At 40.6% G+C, this 27,073-nt stretch overlaps 3 protein-coding genes and 1 non-coding gene across 6 annotated transcripts; 1 reads left to right on the top strand and 3 right to left on the bottom strand.

Annotated features, from left to right (window-relative positions):
• Nucleotides 1-562: 562 nt before the first annotated feature.
• samtor (S-adenosylmethionine sensor upstream of mTORC1) lies at nt 563-8,970 on the bottom strand. Of its 3 annotated transcripts, XM_034085372.2 has the most exons (6): nt 8,910-8,970; nt 7,455-7,704; nt 4,688-4,829; nt 4,456-4,566; nt 3,939-4,053; nt 563-3,055 (listed from the first exon to the last, which is right to left on the bottom strand). In XM_034085372.2, exons 2-6 carry the CDS (start codon nt 7,612-7,614, stop codon nt 2,420-2,422), a joined length of 1,164 nt encoding a protein of 387 aa, XP_033941263.1. In that variant the 5' UTR covers nt 7,615-7,704; nt 8,910-8,970; the 3' UTR covers nt 563-2,419. The 3 variants fall into 3 exon arrangements, with proteins under 3 accessions (XP_033941263.1, XP_033941264.1, XP_033941265.1); XM_034085373.2 differs by lacking the exon at nt 8,910-8,970 and having other exon boundaries at nt 7,455-7,717; XM_034085374.2 differs by lacking the exons at nt 7,455-7,704; nt 8,910-8,970 and adding an exon at nt 5,017-5,288.
• Nucleotides 8,971-11,913: 2,943 nt separating this feature from the next.
• LOC117447597 (protein phosphatase 1 regulatory subunit 3A-like) lies at nt 11,914-18,227 on the bottom strand. Its single transcript, XM_034084360.1, is given in 5 exon segments — nt 11,914-15,856; nt 16,510-16,607; nt 16,696-16,763; nt 17,251-18,071; nt 18,073-18,227. Coding segments are annotated over 5 exon segments (3,894 nt in total). The 5' UTR covers nt 18,142-18,227; the 3' UTR covers nt 11,914-13,018.
• trnae-uuc (transfer RNA glutamic acid (anticodon UUC)) lies at nt 12,236-12,307 on the top strand. Its single transcript has one exon. It is a non-coding gene; the product is annotated as a tRNA-Glu (tRNA).
• A 6,171-nt stretch (nt 18,228-24,398) lies between the features above and the next one.
• LOC117448451 (general transcription factor II-I repeat domain-containing protein 2B-like) lies at nt 24,399-27,063 on the bottom strand. The gene is made up of 2 exons (XM_034085764.2): nt 25,033-27,063; nt 24,399-24,919 (listed from the first exon to the last, which is right to left on the bottom strand). Coding segments are annotated over exons 1-2 (1,869 nt in total). The 5' UTR covers nt 26,901-27,063; the 3' UTR covers nt 24,399-24,918.
• Nucleotides 27,064-27,073: the final 10 nt, after the last annotated feature.

The raw sequence follows: 27,073 nt of genomic DNA, 5'->3' as shown, positions 1-27,073 counted from the left end.
GTGGATAATTATGTAAATGATGCTGGATGATGTCCTTTTGTTGTTCTATTTATGTTTCATGTGGACCTACTTGAGCAGGTCTCCCTTGAAAAAGAGATCAATGATCTCAATGGGATTTATCTGTCTAAATAAAGGTTTGAAATGAAATGAATATTTTTGCAGTTCAGCAGATCTCGCCTTTCACTGCCACCTCGGTTTTGAGGATCCCGCCTCCGGTACTGGGGGATCTGCATTCTGATTGGCACAACTGTGTTAAAAACTCTGTGTAACGATTGGCTTGGAACTTTTGTGTTGTTAACCCTTTGTGAACTTTAAAAAAAACACATTATAAATTATATTTTACAAAAAGGGCCATTCTTTTATAGTATGCCAAAGGGCAGGTGCTCAAGCCCCCTTTAAGGTCTATCTGTGCACTGCTTGGTTACTGAATTCACGGACAAATATTGTCAAAAGACCTCGCTGCTCGATCTCCGGATTCACAACTGACTCCACATAACTTTATAAGCAGCACACGGAGTTGACACATGTATGTTTAGAAGTCAAAAGTACACAACACACCAGAGACATTTACATTCATTTATAAAAGAGAAATACAACCATAATATAAGCACACATTGTTCGGCATTGTTGATAATGAAGATGAAACAAATCATGCAAATGGGCCAACAGAAAAACTGGAAGACAAATGCACCAATTGATCACAAAACTTCAAAGTCTGAATGTGTGTGGTAATGTGAACCGTTATTATTTCCTGTTAAAACAAAGAACATATCAGCAGAGAGATGTGGATTAACTGGAAAACGATATGCAAATGGCAACAACACACTGCATTACATCAACACTGAACTCGTTTCTTGCTACCCATGAATGTGACAAAGGAGAATCGGATAGTTTGCGTGTTCTGTTTGGCCAAAGAAGCTGGATATGTGTTTGTTTGAAAAAGGTATGATTTTCATTTTCTCGAGGGGCACAAAAGTCTGCTCGCAACAAACAGTAAATGGGAACAAAGAAGGCACCTTCGACTTACTGGTATTATTATTTTTGGGCCCATCTTGTTGTCATCAAAGGAAAATAACTACATTTTGTGACACCCTTTGGGATCAATGATAAAGTGCCACTGACAATAACACATCCACTTGGACTCATTCCCTTCATTCACACCGACACACCCAACCACAGCCACACATCTCACCCATCCACAGACCGGCGGAAACACACACTAACATTTTATCAGGTAGTGTCTTTAGCTAAAATCTCCCCCCGTCTGTCGGACACAGCATCTTCAGGTTTCGCTTGCTATTGCTAACTACTACAGTTCATCACCTGGTTCTGTATGTTAAAACGGAAAATTAGTGCAAATCTCTTCTGTCAAGGAGAATTGTCTGCGAGGAGCTCAGATCTGAATCTTTTTGGAGGCAGAGTATTTACTATAGTTTCACATCAAAGTTACAAAACGGTGTCAAAGGATACAGGTGCTTTAAAGTCCATTTGACTTGCAGTACTATTTCTCTGCTGGAGAACAAACATGTAACGGAAATCTAACAGGAGATAATATTTAATATTTGAGAGGACATCGAGAAGAGGAACAATACAAGTCTAATACCTACGTCGAAACAATCGTACCTTGTTACACAATGAGTAAACACAGTTACAGTTTCACATTAGTAAACCTAGTAATACTCTACCATATGGTTCTGAGAAATGTTCAGAATTCTACGAATACCACTTCCTTGTAAAAGATACACAATTCATTTAGAGGATGCCAAGTTCAAATTACATTGTCACACTTTACGCCGGACAACACCAATGTTTTGACTTAAGAATATAGAGATATGTTTTAAAACGTTTAACTTTTTTTTTTTTTTCTTGAAAAACTAAATGAACATCAAGAATTTTTCAGAAAGTCTAACTGCATATGACCGTGACAGAAGCAAGCGTACCAGTCCAGTCATTAAATCTCTCCAGTGCAACCAAACGCCTGTCAGACTGCTGGGGTCACTTGTATTCCTCTGCACTGAGCAGCCTACCACTCTAGCTTATTCAAACAGAGAACGAGTATTTGTTATTGAAAGATGATTGAAAGATGGTATGTAAATCAAGGAGCTTAGACATCTCTAGGGCATTCACTGTCCAACTCTTTAAAAAACCTAGATTTTTATCAAAATATATCCATCTTAGTGTGTGTGTTTGTATTCGTTTACATGTGCGTGTATGTGTGTGTACTCTCAGAGTGTGGATATGATAAAATAATCTGTAAACTTCTCTCTTTTACACTGTGCAAACTGCATTGTCTTTAGGAGAGGGAGGGGGACGTGGGAGAAGATTGCAGCAGGTTAACATTTGGCAGCGCAGCAGTTGAAGGGGAGGTGACAGAAGAGGAAAGGAGAACGGTGGAGGCAGGGTAGCTGGTTTTAGCCGCCTAGCTCTGAAGCAGGATGGGGTCTTCCAGCTCATGGAAGCCAGGCAGCGAGCCGCTCTGACTCTCCCCAGAATCCGAGTCATAGGGCGTGTCGGGGAGCTCCGTGAAGCCCCACGCCACCTGGTCGTCCTCAAACTCGGAGCGCGCCTGCACCGGCACGTCGGCACACTCCTCCTCCTCCTCGTTGGAGTGGAAGTCTTGAGGGATGTAGAGCATCTCCGGGTAGTTGCGTGACACCAAATCGCTGGTGGTGGCCACACACACCTTACGGAAGGCGATGAGATGCATGTGGGAATACTTGATGTATTTGTAGCGCTTGAAGCCCAGCGACTCCACCGCCACGCGCCAGCTCCGCATCATGAGGGCGTGGCGGTTCTGGTGGGAGGAGTCGGGGGTGATGATGAGCAGCAGGCCGTGCAGCTCCAGCAGCTCGTGGGCTTTCTTACAGCAGAGCCAGCGCTGGTAAGGGGAGGGGAAGTAGGACAGGAGCAGGGAGAAGACCACCACGTGGAACAGCTGGGCGGGCAGCGTGTCGATGGGGTTGTGGAGCTGGCGGAGGAAGGCCTCCACCGCGTCGCTCGCCAGCTGGAGGGGCTGCTGGAGCTGGAGGTTGAGGAAGTCGCACTTGTACACACTCTGAAGGAGAAGAAACAAAAATGGCAGCACTTTTAATATTAATGTAATTGCTTATCTGCTTGGCTCTTTCAATACTTTATATGTTCACTTACTTTTTTTAAATGCTGATACTTATGACATTTTTACCCTGGTTGTCTATTTCTTCATTTTATTTTATTATTGTGTGCCGGCCCTCTTTATTTACTTGATTTTAGTTGTGCCGTTTATGTACACAAGTAAGTGCGAATGTGTGTACAGTATACGACGAGGGGTATGCAAGTGTGTTTAATCGATATTTGAGAAATCATCTCTCAGTTTGCTCGATATACAATGAAATATGTACTGTAGGAGTCACTGCTTTGTAATCAGCTCTAAATTTAACACTAAATATATTACTGCTTAGATTTTTGTTTTCCTTTTCTGTAATTAAATGTTCATCATGTTATTGTTCTTGTTTTTTTATTTACATTTATTCTATGTAGAAATATGAGTTTATATTCTGAGCATCCTTTATTGACTCAAACCGAAAGATAACAAGTATTTTAATGCAAAGTTTTGCCTTTTACCTGAACTGGTTATTTCCTGTTTAAACACTGTAAATATGCCAGGCGTGGGATGAATAAAAGATTTCCGATTCTGATCTTTTGCTCTTTTTGATGAACTGTCATGTTCATGTTTCTCTACTTGCAGCTGCAGACTTCAAGGCCCTTTTTGTTCTGCTTTTTGCACAATTTGTTGACACATACTGTAAAACCACAACCCGATACGCCTGTGTGAGTCATTTCTGTTGTTGCTTTTTGCTCTGTAATGCCAGCACTAAATCACCTGACAGGAAAAAAAACAAAAAGCACTTTATTTATGTCAACAAGGATTTCAAACAAAAGCGTTAAATAAGCCCCCGTACCTCAACTGCAGGCACTATGTCAATCCCGACTGTGAGGAATTCATCAAACTTCAGGAAAGGGTTGAAGCAGCTTCCAACGTCCAGCAGGCGCATTTTCCCCAGCGGAGAGATAGAGCTACAACACAAATGTGGAACAAGTGTTGAAACCATGTGATCTCTGCATCCAACAGTGCCTCTTTGTCTTTCAGGAAACATTTTTGAACCAACAGATGATTTATTTTCCCAAAAAAACATCACATGCAAGAGCCCATTAAGTATTTTCAATAAAACGATGTTATGCAATTATGATGTGTTCCTGAAATATGACTGGAGATGCTTTATCTAAGAAACAAACAAATAAACGCCTCTTCATAAATAACATTAGTATTTAATCTGTGGGGTAATTATCAGGCCTGTTAGTGTATTTCATTTCAAGGTAATGGGGAAAGTAAGATGTTCTTAAACATTTTTGAACATACCCCAAACAATACAACAACACACATTTTAAGCATGTTTCGAGGACGGACTGTGTGCTCACCGGGGCATGCTGCTGTGCGGCTGTGCTACTGCAGGCAGACCCATGGCGCTCTTCTCATCCTTTTCTAACATTCTTTTCATCCCGCCTTGCAAAAAGTATTCTTGACAGACACTGTGGAAGTGAAAACTTTACTGTGAAAGTGACAGAGACAAGTCGAGAGCACATCGCACACATTTAGAAGAGTCACATTTCACTGCCATGAGGTCTAAACCTGAAGCTGTTGGAGTTGTACCTGCGACACCATTCGATGCGTCCCTCTCCTTCACACTTTTTGGTCCAGTGGTTGTCGGCGAGATTCTTCATGGCGAGGGCGTACTCACTCAGCGTCTGCTCATCTTCACAGTGCTCTCGCCAGATCTTGTCAAAGTCGCCCACTGGGGAAACCATTTTGAAAATTAGGACAGAACTAACAAATAAAAACAATCAAATCAAAGACTTCAAACACTAAAGGAATGATACGTTCACAGATTAATCTACTGGTATCACTATGTCTAAATTGTAATCTTGTCTTCTTTGAGTGTGACAAATCAATCCAAACCAAGTCAAACATTCACAACCTACTTGCCAACTTCGGTTATCTCCTTCAGCAACAAAACATGCCAGTACTTCTTTTTAAAAGGTTCAGGCTACATGAACTGCGACAGTACATGGCGACTCTCCTCTGCCAGCACAGAAGTGCAACTGTTCGTTCGAAAAACAATCTTACTCAAATAGCCATTTCATAGTTATAAAATAAAAATCCCTTTTTCTTCTTCACAGTGAACAGCCTGTAGCCTAGGCAAACACTCTGATAAGGGAGAAATCCCATGACCACAAGGAAAAAAACCTCAGATTCGGATTTGCAGAAATGAAAAGGACAACAAGAGGAGGAGTGGTAAACAGCAGCGCTGGAGGAGCATGACGCTGTGATTCAATGCCAAGCCTCCCAGATCATGCTTTCCTTATTAACCACTCATGAGGTCCGCTAGCAGGACGCTTCTCTGTGCCGTTACATTCTACAAAAACAACCATTTAGCCGCTAACTCGGAATAGTGTCTGATTTCCTCTAAAAATGACTTCTTATTAACATCATTTAAAAACCTTACATCATTGGCTATGTTGTGTTTTAACACATACAAGTACACCCATAACAGCAAAACCTGGACTCAAAAAATATTAAGCTCCTTTGTGAAAAGTTTGATGAATTGTGTAAACAATTAAAAGTTGTCTTGTTCAGAGTCTTCTCGTTCTGCTCTATCTAGCAATCTAAACATTTGAAGCAAAGAGCAGGACGACCTGTGGTTTCTGAGATTCAGGAGCAGTGATGTACTCAAATGGATATCTTGATTCAGAAGCATTCAAGCTAAACAAATTAGCTAAGCAGACAAGATAACTTAAAATCATGACATTTGTGGCTTTCATACTTGCAAAGTTACTAAAAAATATAGCCTGCAAATAGCTAATATGCAACAATTACAACTTACAAGTTAATGATAAAATAATGTTTCCTTTCTCAATATAAAGACTGCATCACTTCCAATCAGCGCTGACGAGTGCTGAAAGGGTTTTTCCAAACTTCCCATTTTACACCATGCTATTATCTAAAATGACTAATAAAGGGAAACAAGACAGATGTTTTAGTTCTCAAGACAGATAGCTGTTGATCTGAAAACACACCAACGATTGTAGAATTTCAACTCTGATGCAGTCTTTACAGCTTTAGAAAGATCCACGAACAAATCAATAAAAGAGAGTTTAAAAAAAAAGATCCACAAACGTTATTATTAACGTCACTGGAACACAAGCACATGAGAGGATTAAGCTCCATTTTGTTTGACATTATTGCATCAGTAAGGGACAATTATAGTCTTAAATTGTGTTGTGGTTTTTTTTCTGATTGACGATAGATGAGACAGATGTCATTCAATATCCCGGGTAAACATTTGTTCTGAAATCTCAGTTTCAGAGATGCATCATCATCTGCGCTGACCAAGTGGTTATTCTTTTGCCTTTTTTGTACTTCTCCAAATTGCAAAAGCAGAAGTAAATCCACCCTGAAGTCAAATGTTATACAAAGTGTCAATTTGAATCTTATCTTTATTTACGAGTAAGTCATAAGGGACATTTCTTTCACAGTGGAAGTAAAGACTACAACAAAGACTGCATTAGTGAATCTGTGAGGTACTTGTTTTGACCACATCTGTTGAAAGGGGTATTTACTCAGGTTGTCTATCTCTGAATAACAACAGAGTTGTAAAAGTTGCACAAAAGGTTTGCTCAGTCCACCGAGTTATCATATATAGGCAATAAATAGGAAATAGGTAATTTATTGTCTCAAGAGATAAGCTCTATAGTGTGTCTATTATGGGCAGTGGACGACAGTAACTAAGTAGATGTACTCAATGTTGCTAACTATTATTTATTTTGAGTAAAACATGTCAACGTTTCTGCTTCTGAAATGTGATTTGATGCTTTTTCATTAACATTTTTTTCTTTATATTTTAGAGTACTTTGACTCTTTTTACAGAACTGTAAGTACATTTTCCTGATTATACTTACATACTTTTACTTAAGTACCGTTCTCAATGCTGGACTTTCACTTGTAATGGAATATGTTTACTATGTAGTATTAATACTTATAGTTCAGAAGACAATCTGAATACATTTTCCACCACCTGATTATTGGTAATCTATTACACTAATGCACACTGGTTTTAACAGAGAGATAAAACATGTTTACACCAGGGACTTAAATCAAAGCAGAAATAACCTTAGCAGTGTTTTTAATGTTATTGTTAAGCAGCTTTAAAGGCCTGGCCTGCATAATGCTACACTGCCTGCATAACAGCTAACCAATTACTCAAAAACAAAACCGTTAGCAAGGAGCAGAGTATGTTATCTTTAGAGGGGCTTTTGTTAACAGAAAGTATTACATTTACAATTTAAGAGCTAAGGTTCAGTGTTAGTTCCTCGGCTGCAGGGCCATGCAGAGACCGAGGGGCCCTGCAGCTGCTGCTTACCCTCTCTGTATTTCCTGCGCAGTTTTCTGTGGACGTTTTTCACGACCCCTGACAGCTTCTCCTGCTCCCTCTTGCACGGTTCTTCCTCCGGTATCGGCACGTAGAACAACTCGGTGTGTTTTTCCGTCTCACCGGTCTCGACATTGTCCCTGAGGTCCATAGCACCGCACCGCCGATGCTGCTGCTGTTGTTTTCGCCAGTCGCTTCGCTTCCCCTATTCCACAGCTGTAAAAAAACACCGACCGGCGAACTAGCCAACAAAACGCAAGCAGATTGGTTGACTTTGACACACATGCTGTAGAACTGGCAGTGCGGCGTCCAATCAGAGGCCTGGTAGCGTTCACGATCCTGCGTGCGTTCCATGGGACGTTTAAATGCAGCTCGGAAATACTACAACTACTGAAGTTATCTCAGAACCTCATGACATGACACAAAAATAGAGTATGTTTTTTATAATATGAATATGACACGATAACATGACTCAATGCATATGTAAATGTAACACTTTCAGACAGTTTAACAGATGCAACATATTTTATGCATTTATATTTTTTATTTGTGTTTATTATTTGCTCTGACATCTCTTTAAAAAATGCATTCATTTTTCAATTTTGTTGAATTTTCCTTTTTAATATTTAAAGTTGTAGTACAGGTAGGGGAGAGTGGGGTAAGTTGAGCCATTTTTTTGTTATGCTGTCCACTAAGCAAGGAGAAATGACACATAGTCAAAATGAAAACACACACCTATAATTCAGGATGTCTCCTATCAATGGCAATGATAAGAATTCATATTTGATCAAGGGCAGTGAAAATATTACTTCTAAAAAAAAAAGTGGTCTTGTGGCTCAACTTGCCCCGGGTTAGGGGTAAGTTGATCCAGGTCAGGGGGTAAATTGAACCACTGTTCAAACCTGGGCATACCTGTTCAAACATGGGCATACCTACACAAAATCTTAAAGGTAACTTTAAACAATAAATAACAAACCAAATACAAGTTTAGTTTTTCAAATATTTTTAATATAAATTTCGATTGAATTGATTTTTTACATGTTAAAAGGAAAAGTAATCATACAAATGGTGGTACAATTTCATACATCTTACCAATCAAACACAGGATAAATTCAACTTGAAATGTAGCCTACTGTAGCTCTTATTATCAACTTGGCCTACTTTCATTCATTTCTCCATTGAAAAACTGGCTCAACTTACCCCAAGGCCCATGGTTCACTTTACCCCATAGCCACCATTTTAGAAAAAATAGCCTAGCATTACAATTCAGAGTCATCTCTAGCTTAATGCTTCACATGGTTTAATACACTCCCAACACATCAACATAGACAATATATGTGTTTAAACCTGGATACATTTTTTTTGACATGACAGCCGATATAGCTGACATCTAGAACATTTACTTTGACAAGCAAAAAACGTTTTTTTGTAAAAATGTTTACTTACCAGACTACAATGAGCATCTCTCTTTTCACAGGCAATGAGAAATGGGTGGAGCTTGCATACATTCTGGTCACGTGATTACAACTATACGGCGTTGTCTGGTTACAGGGGGTGGTTCAATTTACCCACTGGCTCAATTTACCCCCTTCTCCTAATCTCTCTTACATTGTAAATGTAATACTTTCTGTTAACAAAAGCTCCTCTAAAGATAACCTACTCTGCTCCTTGCTAACGGTTTTGTTTTTGAGTCATTGGTTAGCTGTTATTCAGGCAGTGTAGCATTATGCAGGCCAGGCCTTTAAAGCTGCTTAACAATAACATTAAAAACAATCAGAAAGTACTGTCAACAGCCCTAAAATATACATTTTCGCCATGTTTTTAGGTATACAATGTTGTATAATTCAGGCTATGAATGATATAGGAACAAACCCTTCCGTAAAAGCCTTCATAATATTGATAAGAATATAACTGGAAGGTTTGGTGTATCTACGTACTACTGAAGTTCAAATGTCGAACTCAGAGTAGGAGAAAAAACTCATTTTGAGAAAACAACCTTTAAAGATCGCAGTGAGTTCTTTGGATGACAGCTTGCGCATCGACGCACTCCGTGAAGGTATTTCATGTTCGGGGTCATTTGCAGTGAGTTATTTGGATGACAGCTTGCGCATCGACGCACTCCGTGAAGGTATTTCATGTTCGGGGTCATTTGTTTTTTGTATAACCTTGCTTCGTGCAAGTGGCAATTGTTGTCGTCTTCTCTGTGAACGGTTTTTTCGCCGTTCTTTTGCCATTTTGAGATTTCAATTTCTAGCGGAAAGCTAACCAGGAAGTATTTTAGCACACCACGTGACGTATCTGAACGAATCACGTTGTCAGCAATTGACACCAGCCAATGATATTTCGTTTCTTAAGACCCCTTTGTGCTTTCACGATTGGTTGCTGATACAAAGGAAATGACCTTATTTAGATCCAATGAGATTGTGCAGGAGAGACACAGCTTTCCAACGATACCTCTGATGACAGTGCACACAGCGGTCGCGGTACTTTATGTTATGTTAGAATGCTAACTTTTGGTGAATTTAGGAGATATCTACAGACGCAAATAGACAAACTATAGTAAAATAAACACTTAAATGTGTATGTTGTACGTTTTCCATCCGAAAGCCTGAAAGAAAACATGTTATAGAATCAAAATAGCACAAAATCTCAAAATTGACCAGTACTTGAAAAACGATGTTTTTGCCTGCCGTGTCTCGCCCTATGGTCTCGCCTTAATTTGTGTGCTATTTAGATTTATATATATTTATTAATATCTGTATATATTTATTTCACATAGTAAATCAAATGTTAAGAGTAGGCAGCCCTGCATATTACTGCTATCAATACATTGCATATAATGAAAACTGCATTACTATACTGTCATGATGGGATAGTTTGACAAAAAGACAAACATCTTATCAGTTTAAAAACATGTTTTAGAATTGAAAAAGGTTTATACAAATACAGACGTGTTTTATATGGTTAACATGTTGTATTTCCTTCTTGTGCATTCAATTTCACGTGCACTGTGTATAGTGCCACCCAATGGTTTCAGTAGTGTGTGGTTCCCACATTTCTGAAGACAGATCTCCACTAAATATGTGTTTATCATTGTACTAGTTTGCTGACAATGATAATTTACATTTCGGTGTAAATTGAAGTCTACATTTTTCAAAAAGCAAAGGATTGGCAGGGTTTGAGTAGTTTTGAGAGTAATATTATGTGTAGCTTTCAGTACAGCTTTTGTCCTGCTCAAATTCTGAATTCAGTGCAAAGTAAAAACAATGCAGTTAAAGTTGTGTTATCCAAACTGCATTTATACATTATTGCAGAACATAACTAATCCCGACTTCCAAAAATAAACACAGCACATCATGGTCAGTGCGTAGATTTCTTAGCTGTGGTTTCACTGTTTAGTCATGGTTGGGATTAATTTCACCATTAAAACTTAAGTGCGTGGGTATTAATGGAACATCGTTATGTGAGGTCTTATATCAATGCTCCAGGAAAAGTTGTTTGTAACAAAGACAGGAGAAAGGCCTCTGAAACTGTAATTCCTCTCATGTAAATGGTATCTTTTCTAGTATTCATGTATTGGAATTGTATGTTATATATATTAAATGTGAATATAGATATTCTAAATAAACATTATAATGTTTCTTCATGTATGAAGTCAGCACCATATCTTCGTATTGAAATTCTCCTTGGCTTCAAATGCTGATAATAGCATACTAATAATATCACTAATCATAATTTATCACCACCCTCAAGTAATACTGTATACGTCCTAGAAAGAGGTCGGTCAGGCATAGCTGCAGTCTGCAGGATTAAACACTTGGCTGTTATACACATATTAATTACCCCATGTCACTCTAACCCTTAGTGTGCTCTGATGAGACATTGAAACAAAACCCCCCACTGCACGGCTAGTAAAAATGTACTGGGTGATGTCATGATAAGAAATGAAACATAAATGACTATGAATGAATACGTTTCTAACTATATGTCTGATCTAATGTTCTTGAAATATCACGGTCCGATAGAGAATCCCAGATATCTAAAGGTTATATTAAACTCAACTCACTGATTACAAGTTAATAAAAGAAAATAACATGTCCATGAAGACGATAATTGGAAATTGATCTAAAAGACATGTCTGGAAAGGTGATTAAGATTTTAGCACAGTCAGTTATCTCTATCTGTATGTGTCACTTGTTGAAAATGTTAGTATTTCTTTTGGTGGCTAAACAACCTCGTGTTCATCTGGCAAAAGAGCGTGGTCTTCCTCCCGGTGGATTGTACTGACATTACTGCAGCTGTGTTCAGCTCAAAACACAGCTACAAGCCAAAGGTCAAACAGGGAACTTTTGCTATGCTGTTTCCACAAGGAACTCAATGTTCCTCCCTGTTGATTTATTCTGAGACAAAACTACACAACAGCATTGAACAAGCATCAAATTAAGTGTATTGATTTATTGCAGACTGACACTGAAGGCAGTATGTCAGAAATGCATATTGCTGGCTAGATGAGATAAGGACAGAACAATCGTTAAAAAAAACTTTAAACTATCGAACTTGTATTTCTACAAAGCATCTTATCAGGGTTTTTATCTCTGATGTCAAACATATTTGAATACTCATAAGTGATAACATCATACGTGCTTTGATCAGATTGCAGCCTTGGATTAAGACATGTAAACAACACACTGGAGACATGAATAATCCAACAATTATAATCTGTTTCAGGGTATGACCAAAGTTTTCTCAGATAATGTATTACTGAATGGAAGTCCCATATGGTCTAGCGGTTAGGATTCCTGGTTTTCACCCAGGCGGCCCGGGTTCAACTCCCGGTATGGGAATTAATATTTAACCTCTATAGATTAAAAGACACTAAACCTTGATTCAGGTAAAGGAAATATTTGTGAGTTGTTCACTAAATGCCAGAGGCTTCCATAATTCCCCAAACCTAACTACTACTCCTGATGATATTAGGCTGCCTCAAACAGTTCCTGTTTTACAAAAAAAGTACATATTTTAGGTATTTGTATACTGGAAAGTAAAACAAAGAGTGACCCTCTTTCTACTAAACAACACAAAACAGTTGTAAACACTTATAGTGTTAAAAGCATTGAACACAATTGATTTATTCAAGACTTATGAAAAATAAATGTACCCTCCAAAACAAAAAGATGTATAGATAGCATCCACACACACACACACACACACACACACACACACACACACACACAACTTGTATTTACACTTCAAAAATACATGTCAGTGTGAGCCATGGTACGCTGCCTGTTGTCTGCGTTAATGCTGAGTTTTATGTAAAATAAAGCATAAAGAAAATGTGTACATACTCTAGAGTCTAGACAACAGAGTTAGCATCCTCCCATAGGGAATATACAGCATTTAATCTGATATGTGTCGTATTTATTAATGCCCATTACCAATCATTTCCTTTTTCTATTTAGACCATTATTAATACCACTTGTTCACATATCTTCAAATGAAGAGAAAATATCAAATTCTAATGATAGTATTACCGTTCACAGCCAATTATAATTCTACCTCGTATGTTGTTGTTGTTGTCCTGGCTGCCTCTCTCCCTGATGGTAGAGCCAAACCACAGATGCCAAGTAGAGCCCGAAACAGGCAAGAAAATCATAACGCTGGACCACGACTAAAAATACCACTAACAAGGTGGCGTATAACAATGTTTTGGAGATATTGCTGCAGGAAAAAGTCTCTCTCCACCATGACACATGTCTGTTGAGGCTTCCCTGTCCAGTTGTCGCTGGCAGAGCTGTGGGCTGGAAGTCTGCAGTCTCCTCATGGCTGTCCTGAAGGCCGCCCAGGTGTTGCTCTTCATCCAGAGACTCACTGATGGAGGGCATGCGTGTGGACAGCAGTTTGCCTTTGCTTACGTAGGACCGTAAGCCCTGCACATAACCTGCGTCTTTGCTCTGGGCCCCGGTGTGAACGGCCCTCAGACAGTGCATGTATAACTCCACCTCGTCGTCTGAGTCAGACTCCGCAGATTCACTGTCGATTTCAGCTTCTTCTGTAGAAATGCAGGAACCTTCCTCTGCAGCTGTGGATTCATTATCATCTCTCGCACTGCTTTGGAAATCTGTCTCTTGCATTTCATTTGGGATGTGTCCATTTTCTTTGTCAGTTACTCTCTTGTTGTGCTCATTGTTCACCAGAGCAGATAGACCATCCTTGTTTTGTGTAAAGTCGACCTTCTCTTCAAAACCCCCCGCTTCATTATCCTCTATAATCTCTAGAAGCATGATGTCTGACTCTCCTGTTTCAAGTCCAATCCAATCTGGATCCTCCTGTTCTACGTTTCCCTCCCTTGATTTGACTTCTTCCGTAATTTCTTCCTGCCCCTTTATTTCCTCTTCATTTAGGATATGTGTCGTTTCAATATTGACTTCTTGTATCTCTGCAAAGGGTTTCTCTAACTCTATCCCCTCTTGTTCATCTTTTTTCTCTCCTTCAATCTCCTCGGGTGGTTCTTGAACATATTCTAATTCTTCCTCCCTATGTTTCCCAGCCAAGATCTCCCCAATGTCCTCCTCTATAACCCCATTATTGCCCTCTAGATCATCTGCAACCTCAGCTTTGTTCTCTTCGTCTTTGGCAGTTGTGATCTCCATCTTTTGGTCGTCGGTCTGTGTTGCATCTCTGATTTCTGATGCTGCCTCCCTAAATGGGTTCTCCAACTCTCCTTGGTGTTTCTCCACTGCTTTTAAACATATGACCTCACTCTCCTCTTCATCTGTTAACATGCTGTTCTCCTCTTCTTCAACCATCATTTCCCAGTTTAACTCGGTAGTGTCTGCTATACAAAAATCCCCCCTTTTTGGGACAGCATTTACAATTTCATGGTGCTCTATTTTTTGGGAGTCTTTGTCATCACTGTGTATGTGATTAGTTATTCTGGCTTTTGTCGCTGACTCAGCTTCCTCACCTATGACCTTAACTTCAGCTGAGTGTTTTGAATCATCTATATGCGAGTTGCTCTTATCAGTTTCAATAGATATCAGAGTGTCCTTTTCCTCCACAATTTCCACAGTTTCTTTTTTAGCAGAATTATTTATGTGCTTTGAGTTCAAATTGTGTAAAGCTTCTAGTAGTTTATTATCCTCTAAAAGGCCATTGGGTGTCGACATTATCCCTGTTTTGCCTACGTTACCTTGTTCTACGTTTGACTCCTCTACACACTTACAGCCATTTTCGCCAATTGAGCTGGTCAGTGTGTCTTCCTCGTCGCTAACACGGTCTGACTCACTCTGATAAGTTTGAGGTGACATGAATGAGGTTTCTAGTTTAGCCATGGCTTCATGAGTTTCACTTTCTGTAAGTGTGTCACTTAGAGTAGTTTTAGTTTGTGCACATGTATGATCCTCGAGGTCCTGGGTGAGATCGTCTTCCTGGAGATGTAAACTCTCTGTGGGTGTTTGTAACAAATGTGTTATTGAAACATTTGCACTGTGTGGATCTACAACGACGTCTTCTGCAATGTTTTTTGGAACCTCCGATGTGATGGTGCATCTCTGGTCTAAATGAATAACATCATCTTGAGTTTCTACATGGTGTTGGATGTTGTTTACTGTGTCGCTCAAACAGCTTTCCTTCTCTTCAATTTGAGGACTTTTTGGAGGGGCACCTAAGCATTCTTGTTTTGATTTCTGATATTTAATCACATCCCCCTGCATTTCGTCATGATGCCCTGTACAGCTAGTCTGTCTCCCTTCAGAGTGACAGTTACTCTGAGGTAAGTCTCCAACATTGAGTGTAGCCCGTACTGGATTTCCCCGATCACTTCCCACTCTGCCAAGCACCTGATTATAAAGCGGAGCCACCACATTTCCAAATGTGAAGCTGTTGGCCTCGCTAACAAGGCTTTCAATGCTCACTTCCAAAACAATACTGTCAGCTGGTTTCACTGCAAAGTGGCCTTCCTCAGCTTTTGAGACGCACTTGTTGATATTTCGGCATTCATCAGGAGCGGGCTCACCGTTTGGATATAATGGGTTGAGTGAGATATCTGTGGCAGTGACGATCTCAGATTTCGCTGTCTCACTGTTGGACACGTAGTGGCGTGTAGCTGACGTATCATGTGAAACATCAAGGAGAGGTGCGCTGCACGTTTCCAGAGAATCAGAAACAAAGTAAGAACCTTTTGATTGACTGCTCTCCTCGGGAAAATATCGCACATCTGCTCGCTTTTCTTCTGGGCTTTCCTCTTGGGCTGGCTGTTTTGCTTCTGGAGGTGATTCATCTCTTTCAGTGTCATCTGCTCCTCCATTTTCCTGAGAAAAGTAGTCCTTCAGCAGAGCCATCCTGGCAGCATTCCTGCGATTTCTTTGGCTGGAGACCTGTTTGCTCTCGGCCTGTCCATCGACAACAGGGATATATATCATTGTTATTTTCTCACACGGTAGTCATGGTGTTAGGTGTAACATGATCTGAAGAACTAATGACATGACTGCATTATTTACCTAAATATAAAAAGAAAATCAAAAATAAGTATTCAAATATCATGCATGACAAATTGAATTGCAGACAGCACTGAATGTCCTTTAGGTGCTGAGTACATGATGTTACTCTATTGCTATTTGGTCATGTGATATTCCCTCAGAAAGTGCACCAGGGTTCATGTAAAGTGTTCTGTTCCTCCTGTACCTCAATAGCATGACATGGAGTCTTTTAACCTCCTATTATAGCCAAAAATGAATCAAACATGTCCTATTAAGTACTTAAATAAAAGATAGTTTAAGCAATCAAAAATATCATGTGGAATCTGATGAAAAGGATTTAGGATTTTAAGAATATTTTGATAATCCCAAGTAACTTGTCAATCATTGTAGCTCACAGTATATAAATGCTTATTCACCAAGTAGCAAAATGGTATCGCATTGGCCTAAAGTCCGCAAACACAAACCATAAAATGTATTAGTAAACTGCACTGTTGTGACTTGGTTTAAATGTGCCAAAAAGGAAAAAGAGACAGTTAAGTATTATTGTGTTTTTGAATTTTTCTCACCAGTAATTTCTGCTGATTTTCCTCTGATGTTGCGGACTGGTTTGTAGAGATTTGCTTTGGTTTCATAGTGTCCGCTTGCTCTGTATGTGTTGACACATCTGGAGAAAAGAGACATTAAAATGTACGTCAAGGCATATTCAAATTCCTAATTTTGTTAATTCTACAATTAGCTAAATCAATCATCACCTGTTGAAATGTTTTCCTGAGATGGAGCCTCGGTGGCAGACATGTTTTCCACAGTGGAGAAGGACTGACTGTGGATCAGTGACATTTTGATGAGTCAGACTTTTATGTGACTTTCAACAATGAACAAACCACAAAGTGCAACATGTTGAGATATGAAACGATTTGATACCAAAAATATTTAAATGTCAATCAAGCAATACTATAGGATAGGATATTAACACCACGTTTGCTTAAAACGTACATTGCATACAAATACAGGCCTTGCATAATACACTTTAATAAACCTGTTCAGCTAGTCGGCACAATTCAATGTCTTTTGACTTTGTCTTCTCTTTTCATGGCATTCATACTATATTTACAACAATACCAGAGATATATCAGGATTAACTGTAGCCCAAATGTTTTAAAATCCTATATCAGAAACTGGCCAGCCTGCTCTTCCACCTTTAGCACATTGGACATTTCTCCTGTCATGAAAATAAAACAAATTACATTGCGTCTAAAACTATTATGGGCAGTGACCTTTACAACCGGTGAAACACTTTACATCCTCACCTGACAGTCTTTAGGCAGCTTTTCTTTACATTTTCCTTCTGCGGTTTCTCTTTCCTCTCCTTCATTCTCTGGTGGCAGGACAGCACGTAGTTCCTGTCGTTATTGTTGGCCCAGAAAGTCCCCAACGGAGTCTCATATCGCAGACAGAAGTCCACTCTGGCTCCCTGCTCCCCAAACGGAGGCACCAGGGTGAGCCTGAATGAGAAAAGGTCCATCAAACTGTCACTGGGCCCGGGCACGTACTCTGCCAGGAGGTCAAAGTGGCTCGACCAAGAGTCCAAAGAGGTTCGGATATATACCGCCTTATTGTAGGATACGTTGAGAACTCGGACCACTCCTTTCAGTATTGTGGTCCCTGGTACGAACTCAATGTTCTCCAACTCCACTTTCTGTGTCTGGACTTTCAGAAACAGTTCCTCGGTAGACAACGGAAGTGAGAACGTTGTAGGAAATAAGAAGTACTCCTCTGCATCTTTAGCATTCCCCACAGAGAGGTTGCATTCTGGCTGCTTGGGCACATCCCAAGTGACAAACTCCTTCACCTGCACCAAACTGAGGCCCTTTCCGTCTGCAAAGGACACTCTCCTGGAGCTGGACAAGGGCATCTCTGACTCCTCGTCCTCCTCAATAGAGCTCCTTCTCCTCGGGAGAGGCGATGATTTTGGCCTGATGCCGATCAGCACCTCACAATTCTCTTCGTCCATGTCCCAGCAGCCGAGCAGGGGCACTCCGAGGAGGCTACAGGCCCCCGAAGGTCCCGGTTGTCCGACAATCTCCATGGGGTTCTCGGTAGGAGAGTTGGTGGGAAGTGAACTGCTTCTGCTTCTGCTTCTGCCAACTGACATTCAACATGCTCCGACTTAACAGATGGAGTCGAGTTACAGATGACATTGTTGCAAGGGCCAACACTATAAATAGGCCAGAAGGGACTTAAACTATGTACAGTAGTCTAATCTCAGGAGAACATATCATCCTCTTGCCGGCTTCAGGCAAAGCGTGTGTGATCAAATCAACAATATTGATTGTTAAGAATCTTATTTTACACCAATAAAAACTGCTCCTAAAGTTTTGTTGACATTGTTCTTATGTAGCTACTGTAATGTCTCTCCGGGAGAGTTGTAATGGTATTTGTAAAACAAGCATGGTAGATATTTGTGTTTTGTTGCTTTTGGCCCACAATGGGTCAAATTAGGACTAATACAGATCAAATGGCAGCTGGAAACTGTTTAGGCCTCCCAAATCACTTCCACAGAACAATCTTTGACATTCCCATAATGCAGTGAAAACCCCACAGTTTGTTAGAAACAATCACAAGCTGGTTCTTTTATCTGCTTATCCCATATCACCATTTATCTTGTATTTGCACTACTTGTTTTTATCTCAGAGCTGTGACAAAGCAGGTATTTCTCTATCTTACCGAGCAAATATAATGTTTACAAAAGAAAAGAAGAAAAAAAAAAAAAAGGGAAGAAAAATGTAACTTGTTTGTTTTTCTTCGTTGTTGTGGGTGCCATGTTCTTTGTGGGGTGTTTCTGTTTGTGTGTAGGTACCAGGGTTCCGATGGGGACCCTGATTTTATGGGGGGGGGCTGTGACGGCCCCAGAGCCTGTGTGCAAGGTGTGTTGCAGGTCTTACGGTGGGGTGGAGCTGAAGAGGCCAATCAGCGTGATTGCGGACACCTGGCCGGCGCCGAGGTGCTATTAAGCCCAGCTGCCCGGAGTCACAGGGCGGCCCTGACTCTCTCCAAGCCGGCCGCAGGAGGAGTAACACGGCGATCCTCTCCCCTCGTCCATCCATATTGTACATTATACTGAACAATCGCAATAAATGTGCCGTGGCTTTTGGAAACTCGTGTACGTCTTGTCATCTTTCCGTCAAGGCTGCCTGGTACATAATAGTGTTGTCCAACAGGATGGAAAACAAATGTCAGAGGATGTGGGATCTGTTACAGACAGGATACTTGCCGTGCTAGAACTTGTAAGGAACAATGAATATAGAGAAACGTAAATCAAGACAATGTCACAGATATTTCATGGACAGGGTTCCTGCAGGTTTCACCAACTCAAATGTAAGACTTTTAAGACCACTTTGAATATAATTTAAGACCTATTTTACGGCAAGAAAGTATGAAGGAAAATTGCTATGAAAGAAGAAATAAGTCCCATAATTACTTACAAATTAAATGTATTCAAACCCGGTGTTGTTGCGGGAGCTGCTGCACTAGCTAATGCTATATTTGCAAAAAAAAAAACACTTAATATTTTTGCAAAAGGTGCAGCGGGCTTCAAACACGTTCCCCTCCACTGGTTTCAACCAAGCACCAAATTAGATGCTTTCCAACCAAATACGGTTGAACTTACAATTCCCCATATTTATTTGTAAGTAGATTTGAAGATAGCCTACCTGAGTTTCTGACTGCCGCTACCTGAAGCTTGGTTGCTAGGTTACTAGCTGGGTGTTCTCCAATAAGGGGCCGGGGAAAACAAAGTTAGTGATTACTGGTTCCATGTTGATTTATTTCAATACAAATTGTTGGGGGGAACTGAAAGGCTATTATCGTACTGGTTACTTTGCAGGCCGGACATAGAGTGGTGCAGTGACGCGTCCTAAAACCCGGAAGTAAGCTGCGCATGGGTTCCCTCTGTCACTACTTTTATTTGGGGTTAAGTACATTGTCAGAATAAGTGAGGAATGGATTTAACTTCTGTTAGACAGCCATATGCCATACATTTCTGCATACATTCACAGTAAATATGTATTCAGTATGATAGCTGTCTAACAGAAGTTAAATTCGTTTGTCACTTATTCTGACAATGTACTTAACCCCAAATAAAAGAACCCAATAAAAAGAGTTGTTAAATAATAGTGAAGTCACGTTGTAACAACAATAACTCATCTCTCTCTCGTTTTATTTTTCAGCTTTGCCAAAAGCCACTGTGTCAAATGTCCTTCTTGGGTTGCCGTCTGGAGTTCTCCAATATGGCGGACCATCTCGCACATGCGCACTGCAGATCGGGCAGAGCTGCAGATCGGGTAGTGACACCCTCTACAAAAAGGCAATGCAAAAACTATGGAAACTACAGTTTTCTATACAGCGGACTACAACATGGATGTTTAATAAGAACGAGGGACTCATCTAGAGACTCTGCACCGTGCTCTGATGCTGTTGCTTTGCTTTATGAACGTGGACAACAGAGAAACATATTCTTCATGACCAAAGTTGGAATTGAAATAAAAAAGGAAAGTGAAACTTATGCTCATCACCCTCTCCCTCCGGTCCACATTAATACAAATGATCCCAATACGTATGATTGTATGAACTATGAAAAGATCTTAAAATCAATACAAATGTATTTATTATAAACGTTAGTCCTTAACATCTATCAGTGTGTATATCACCATTCAAACATCTTTTAAAACTTGAACAAACTCCACACAGCTCAGTAAACACTGTGAAATGTTGATTTTATTTTATAATTTCAGTAAAAACTAACGTTCATATTTCTCTTTTTGATTATAATACTGATGAACAATCGAAACAAAGCACTTTGGCAACTTACCACCTACGTTTTAAAAAGCTTAATGAGCACCGTAAATGTCATGATATCATTTCGCGGTCATAATCGGTTGTTTCTGTGAACGGCCGAATGTTGTGTGACAGCGAATGCTGAGGCTGCAATGCATTGTGGGGCAGCATTTTCTCCTCTCCTTTCGTAAAGGGAGGTCCAGTGATTCCTAAACTAAAGGAGGTTATAAAGGAAGTTTGAAACCTCCTTTCCTATCAAGAGCAGGGGTCAGCAACAGGTGGACCGCGGTCCGGATCCGGACCTATAATCAATACATTAATAGGGGATTTCAATTTTGACGGGGCGATTCTATTTTAACCGCTACCGACAGGGGGCGAAACAGACGAGTGAGCGATACAGGGAGAGAAACACAGAAGAAGAGACGAGAGCGCGGCAGAGAGAAGCGGAGAGGAAAGTGAGTGAATAGAATAATTAGCGATACAGGGAGAGAAGCGGAGAGGAGAGTGAACAGGCGTGTTAGCGGCAGACAGGGAGAGACAAATAATTACACTCATTTGTTCAGAGACCGTGGCGCTCATTAAAAGTGTTTGACCAAACATTCCCTCTCAAGTCAGAACTGAGCTCACAAAAAATAAGCAGTCTCAGAGCCCAATATGATCAGTCCACCAGGATCAAAATTAAAACTAAATATCGTTCCAGGGCAGGCTAAGCAATGAGCACCTGCATGTGTGTATGAGAATGGCCCTGACACCATTTCAGCCCAGATGTACAAACTCCTTGCAGGACAAGCTCCAGCTCAATTCTCACACTGAATTAAAAAAAAAGTGAGTGAGGGACTGCAATATAAGAGGGAAAGAAAGAGAAACTTTAAAACTGTTCAATTGTTATTATGATGTGTAAAGACTGATATGGTTCTATAATCGTCTGAAACTGTTAAGTCATGATGTGAAACGCTTGAACAAAGAGAAAGGGAAACTCAAGCTGCTGCTACACTTTATTTTATTTATCTAAAATTAAGCACTTTTAAGATGCACATATTTTCAAAAGCTATTTTATTTATTTTCTCTATTTTATTTTTAAATGCAGCCTGAGAGGAACATTACACATATCCACAGTATTTACTGTATATCTGTATAGTTCAATGTTAATTGACAATAAATATTGTTGTTTATGAATTGTACTTTCTTTATTTGATTGGCAGTCAGTTGTTGATTACATGTAGACGGTGATAAAGCTGCAGGCTACTTCAATATATATTACACTAATTCATAAAGCAACTTAGACATTTTTGATGTTCCGGACCTTTGCATGGGGAGATTTTCTCTAACTGGACCTCGTTACATTTTAGTTGAATACCCCTGATATAGATAATTCGAACGGCACTTGTCATGGCTGCCACTGAGGTACTTCCGGGTCATTTCACTCCGTTAGGAAGGTTCCTAAGCTAAATGGACTATTCGACTGCAACCGGGTTCTCGTTCTTTCATATGAAAGCTGCTAATTGGCGCAGGAAGACAAAGTGGCCCAACTTTTGAGAGAGCGAAACGTCACCGATTACTCGTGCCTGGCAGTCAGAGCAGAAGAACCCGTATACTATGTGCAGTTACAGAGCATGAGTCCCTTAAGCCCCGCCCCCCGAGCTCCCACTCGGCTCAGTAGAATGAATGGAGAGAAAATAAATATAGATTCGGTTTTTAGTGCATTTTACAACTTTAAGGACCGAATGATTCTAATAAGGGCTATAAAATAGTTCATACTGGGTAGTTTATTTAGTTAAAAAAAATTATGCACCGGTTTACAGACGTCTCTTTCCCCATGTTAGTCAATGGGAACAAGTTGTTTTGGGCCGGGTAAAACACATTTAGACGTGATCGCAACACAGAAGTACCTTTCAAATCCGATCATTTTAAGACCTTCTAAATCATATTTAAGAACTTTCTTATTTTGTTGATCATATTTAAGACCTTTTAAGGCCTTCAATTCTGAGACTGTAAGACTTTTTAAGACCCCATGGGAGCCCTGCACAGGGTTCCTGCAGGTTTCACCAACTCAAATGTAAGACTTTTAAGACCACTTTGAATATAATTTAAGACCTATTTCACGCAAGAAAGTATGAAGGAACATTTCTATGAAAAAAGAAATAAGTCCCATAATTACTTACAAAGTAAATGTATTCAAACTCAAACGTCGCCCGGAGGTCCCACTTTGTTGTTGCTGGAGCTGCTGCACTAGCTAACGCTACATTTGCAAAACAACGAAATGTTTTTGCAAAAGCTGCAGCGGGCTTCAAACACGTTCCCCTCCACTGGTTTCAACCAAGCACAAAATTAGATGTTTTCCAACCAAATACGGTTGAACTTACAATTCCCCTTATTTATTTGTAAATAGATTCGAAGATAGCCTACCTGAGTTTCCGACTGCCGTCTGCCGCTAGCTCAAGCTTGGTTGCTAGGTTACTAGCTGGGTGTTCTCCAATAAGAGGCCGGGGAAAACAAATTATTGATTACTGGTTCCATGTTCATTTATTTCAATACAAATTGTTGGGGGTAACTGAAAGGCCGTACTGGTTACTTTGCAGGACGGACATTTCACCCAAAACACACTTAGACGTGATCGCAACACAGAAGTACCTTTTAAACCCGATCAGTTTTAAGACCTTCTAAATCTTATTTAAGACCTTTCATATTTTTTGATCATATTAAGACTTTTTAAGGCCTTAAATTCTGATTATCAAATGTAAGACTTTTTAAGACCCCGCGGGAACCCTGTGTCAGTAGCATATTCACCAACCCAACCAATAGCAACCCCTAAAAGTATCCCTCGTTGAGGACATGCAGCTCTTCATAAAGCCCTCACCCTGATTGCCAAAGTCCACCTCAGAAACTCAACCTGGCGTCCATCAACAGAGAAATGGAGGAGCTCCCCTGCCTTTGGAGTCAGGATCAGGCCTGGAAGAATAGTGTCCAGTACAAAATGTTGGTGAACGACTGCCTTTTTTCAAAGTGTGACACTGCGAACGACGCTGAAGTTGGCTTCCGATTCAGAGCATCCGACTCGGCAGTTAAGGGGAAAGTTAAGGGACATTTAATTTACAGCGCTGAGCGAACAATGCTCCGTGTTTGAACCATAGACTGTATATATAAATGGACGTAGGGTCCGTGACGTCACCCATAGGATTCTGCAGAGTTGCCGTGAAGCCCTTAGTAGGCGGAGTCGGCCACTAACGGCTCGACAGTGACGCCAGAGTCTAACTCCCGCCTTCTCCCGCCTGCTCCAAATAAGGGCAAAGAGGCGGTGCTGAGGCGGAGCCGAGGCGGGACAGGGCGGGACCTGCTTCCACCGAGCGTGACGTTCCAGACCTAGCTCAGGCTAAGAAGCTAAGCTAACATGCTCTCAGTAATAAGCTAACAACCTATGCCAGGGGTGTCAAACTCATTTTCACCGAGGGCCACATCAGCATAATCGTTGTCCTCAAAGGGCCAGATGTAACTTATAAATGTAACTAAATGCAATGTAACTAAATGCAATGTAAAATAAATGTAACTACTCCTTAATGTTAAATAACTCTGAATTTATTACTTATTCAAGTTACAAATATTACATATATATATTTGCATAGATGTAAAAAATATCTTTGCTTGTTGCTTTGTTATTATAACAAATCCTTTTAATTTGTCAGGTTATGAAACCCACATTACTCCATCAATCAACGATCAAACTATCCAAGTTAATAAAGAAAAATAACATCAAACAGAAGTTATGACATTAACTTTGTTCAAAACTTGAAATAACAAATAACTGTAAAACCAACAATTGTGAGCTGCTAAGAACATGTGTGACAGATGTAGCATTTTACAAAAACAAATGGCTGCACACAGCCTTGCAGGGGGCATACATCCAACTAATGAGAGATGGTTTGATTACAGTAAACATTTGTCTGCATAAACACATAAAACCTGCAAACACTAAATACATTTCTACACATATAAAGTAGTATATGTAATAAACTCACAATAAGGGTTGTCTCAGTCCACAACTATATTGGTCAAGTTTTTAGGTTAGTTTTTGATGAGGAGATGCTGCCTGTCCTTGAACACACCATGTGGATCCCCTCTCCACCATCCTCATCCAACGATCATGTTCTGAAAATAACAAACACAAAACAAAATGCAAGCACAATCATTACATTGCACATAGTTTAACTATTCTTCTTCTTGGTTGAATTATATTTTATTAGGTTTTTAAAAATGCTTACCAATGTGTTTTCTGACCAGATGTCTGACACCGTTTTTCCATGGCCAGTGTGTCAATGTCTGGTTTTAGGTCCTGTGCTGTAGCAATCCGTAGAACAGCGTGGAGGTTGCCGTCAGTGATGCGTGATCTGTGCTTGTTTTTGTTTAGATTCATTATTGAAAACATCTGTTCGCACAGATAGGTGCTCCCAAACATAGACAGAACACGGGCAGCATGAAGTCGAAGCTGTGGCATGGAAGCAGGGGGCAGTAGACGGTAAAAGTCCTGGATTGTAGCATCCTGGAACTTTGCTCTCAGGCCACTATCGCTTTGAAGCTCTATTAACTCCATCTGAAGGTGTTGGGGTGCAGTGCACATGTCGGTGGTGAAAGGACTAGCAAAGATGGCAAATCCAGAGTGCTGTGCTCTGAAGTCAGAGAAGCGCCGATCAAACTCATTCATCAACAGGCTCAGTTTGGTAGCTAACTGAGCACATGAGAAAGTACCGGGACATGAGGCTGAGATGCTCTGACAAACAGGAAAGTGGGCAAGATTGTCCTGTTTCACTTGGCACATCCATAGGTCAAGTTTACGCTGGAAAGCCGTGATCGTGTCGGACATCTGCGTGATGACTTGTTTGCGTCCCTGCAGCTTCTGATTCAGTTGGGCGAGATGCTCGGTTATGTCACACAACATAGCAAAGTCACACAGCCAGTTTGGATCTGACAGTTCAGACAAGGGTTTTCCCTTACTCTGCATGAAAAGAGCAATGTCTTCCATAAGCTCAAAAAATCGTTTGAGGACTTTGCTCCTACTCAGCCACCTTACTTCTGTATGGTACGGCACGTCTCCGTGCTCCGAGCCCATCTCCTGCAAGAACAGCTGGAACTGACGATGATTCAGGCCACGCGCCCGAATGAAGTTCACTGTCTTCATGACCGTGGTCACTATATTATCCATCCCCAGCACCTTCCCGCACAAAGCTTCTTGATGGATAATACAATGATACGTTATCAGAGGCGTGTGACAGTTACATTCTTGCATTTTCTCCTTCATTAGTCCAACCAAGCCCACTTTTCTTCCACACATTGCAGGTGCACCGTCTGTAGTTAATCCCACCAAGTTTTCCCAGGGCAATGCGTTTTTAATGACTGACTTCTCCACCGCATCAAAAATGTCCCGTCCCGTTGTGGTCCCATGCATGGCAGCCACATCCAACAGCTCCTCAGTGACAGAGAGGTCCGACTTCACGCCTCTAATAAAAATAGATAGCTGCGCTGTATCCGTGTTGTCTGTGCTTTCATCAACAGCTAATGAAAAAGCTATGTAGCTGCGTGTCTCTTCGGCCAGCTGTGTTGCCAGGTTTCCTGCTAGTTCCTTAACTCGGTCCGCGATAGTGTTTCTTGATAAACTGACATTTTTAAAAGTCTGTATCTGGTCGGGACACACCTGCTCACAGACCTTCAGCATGCACTGCTTCAAAAACGTTCCCTCTGAAAAAGACTTTGAAGCGCGTGCGATTTCTTCAGCCACAACAAAGCTAGCTTTCACTGCCGCATTGTTTTTGGTTCTGGCTTTCGCGAACACATTCTGCTGCGATCGCAGTTTGCCTTTTAATTCTTGGGCAATTTGTTGTTTTTCTTGATGGCTGATTTTGGCATACTTAGCTCCGTGTTTGGTCTCAAAATGCCGACGTAGATTGTACTCTTTGACAACCGCCACCGCCTCATAACACAAAAGACATACCGGTTTTTCTCCTTGAAGCACAAACATGTATTCACCTTCCCATCTTTCTTGAAACAGCCTTCCATCTGCATCAATTTTTCTCTTCCTTGACATTTTGGGATCATTATTTGTATTTCTCAATTCCACTTGTTGGTTAAATCGCATCGATGTGGAAACACTGCAGTCTAGTGGCGGGATGCCGTCACTTCGCGGGTAACATAATCAGCATGTATTGTGGGAAATGTAGTTTTTGGTCACTGCACGCATTTGACTTGTTTATTTGTATACAATCAAACCTTTTAAGCTCTCGCGGGCCACATGAAATGACGTGGCGGGCC

This window comes from Pseudochaenichthys georgianus, chromosome 6 (genome assembly GCF_902827115.2).
Source record: "Pseudochaenichthys georgianus chromosome 6, fPseGeo1.2, whole genome shotgun sequence".
NCBI lineage: Eukaryota > Metazoa > Chordata > Actinopteri > Perciformes > Channichthyidae > Pseudochaenichthys > Pseudochaenichthys georgianus.
The sequence above is the reverse complement of the archived record's forward strand: the minus strand, read 5'-3'. Positions and strand labels throughout refer to the sequence as shown.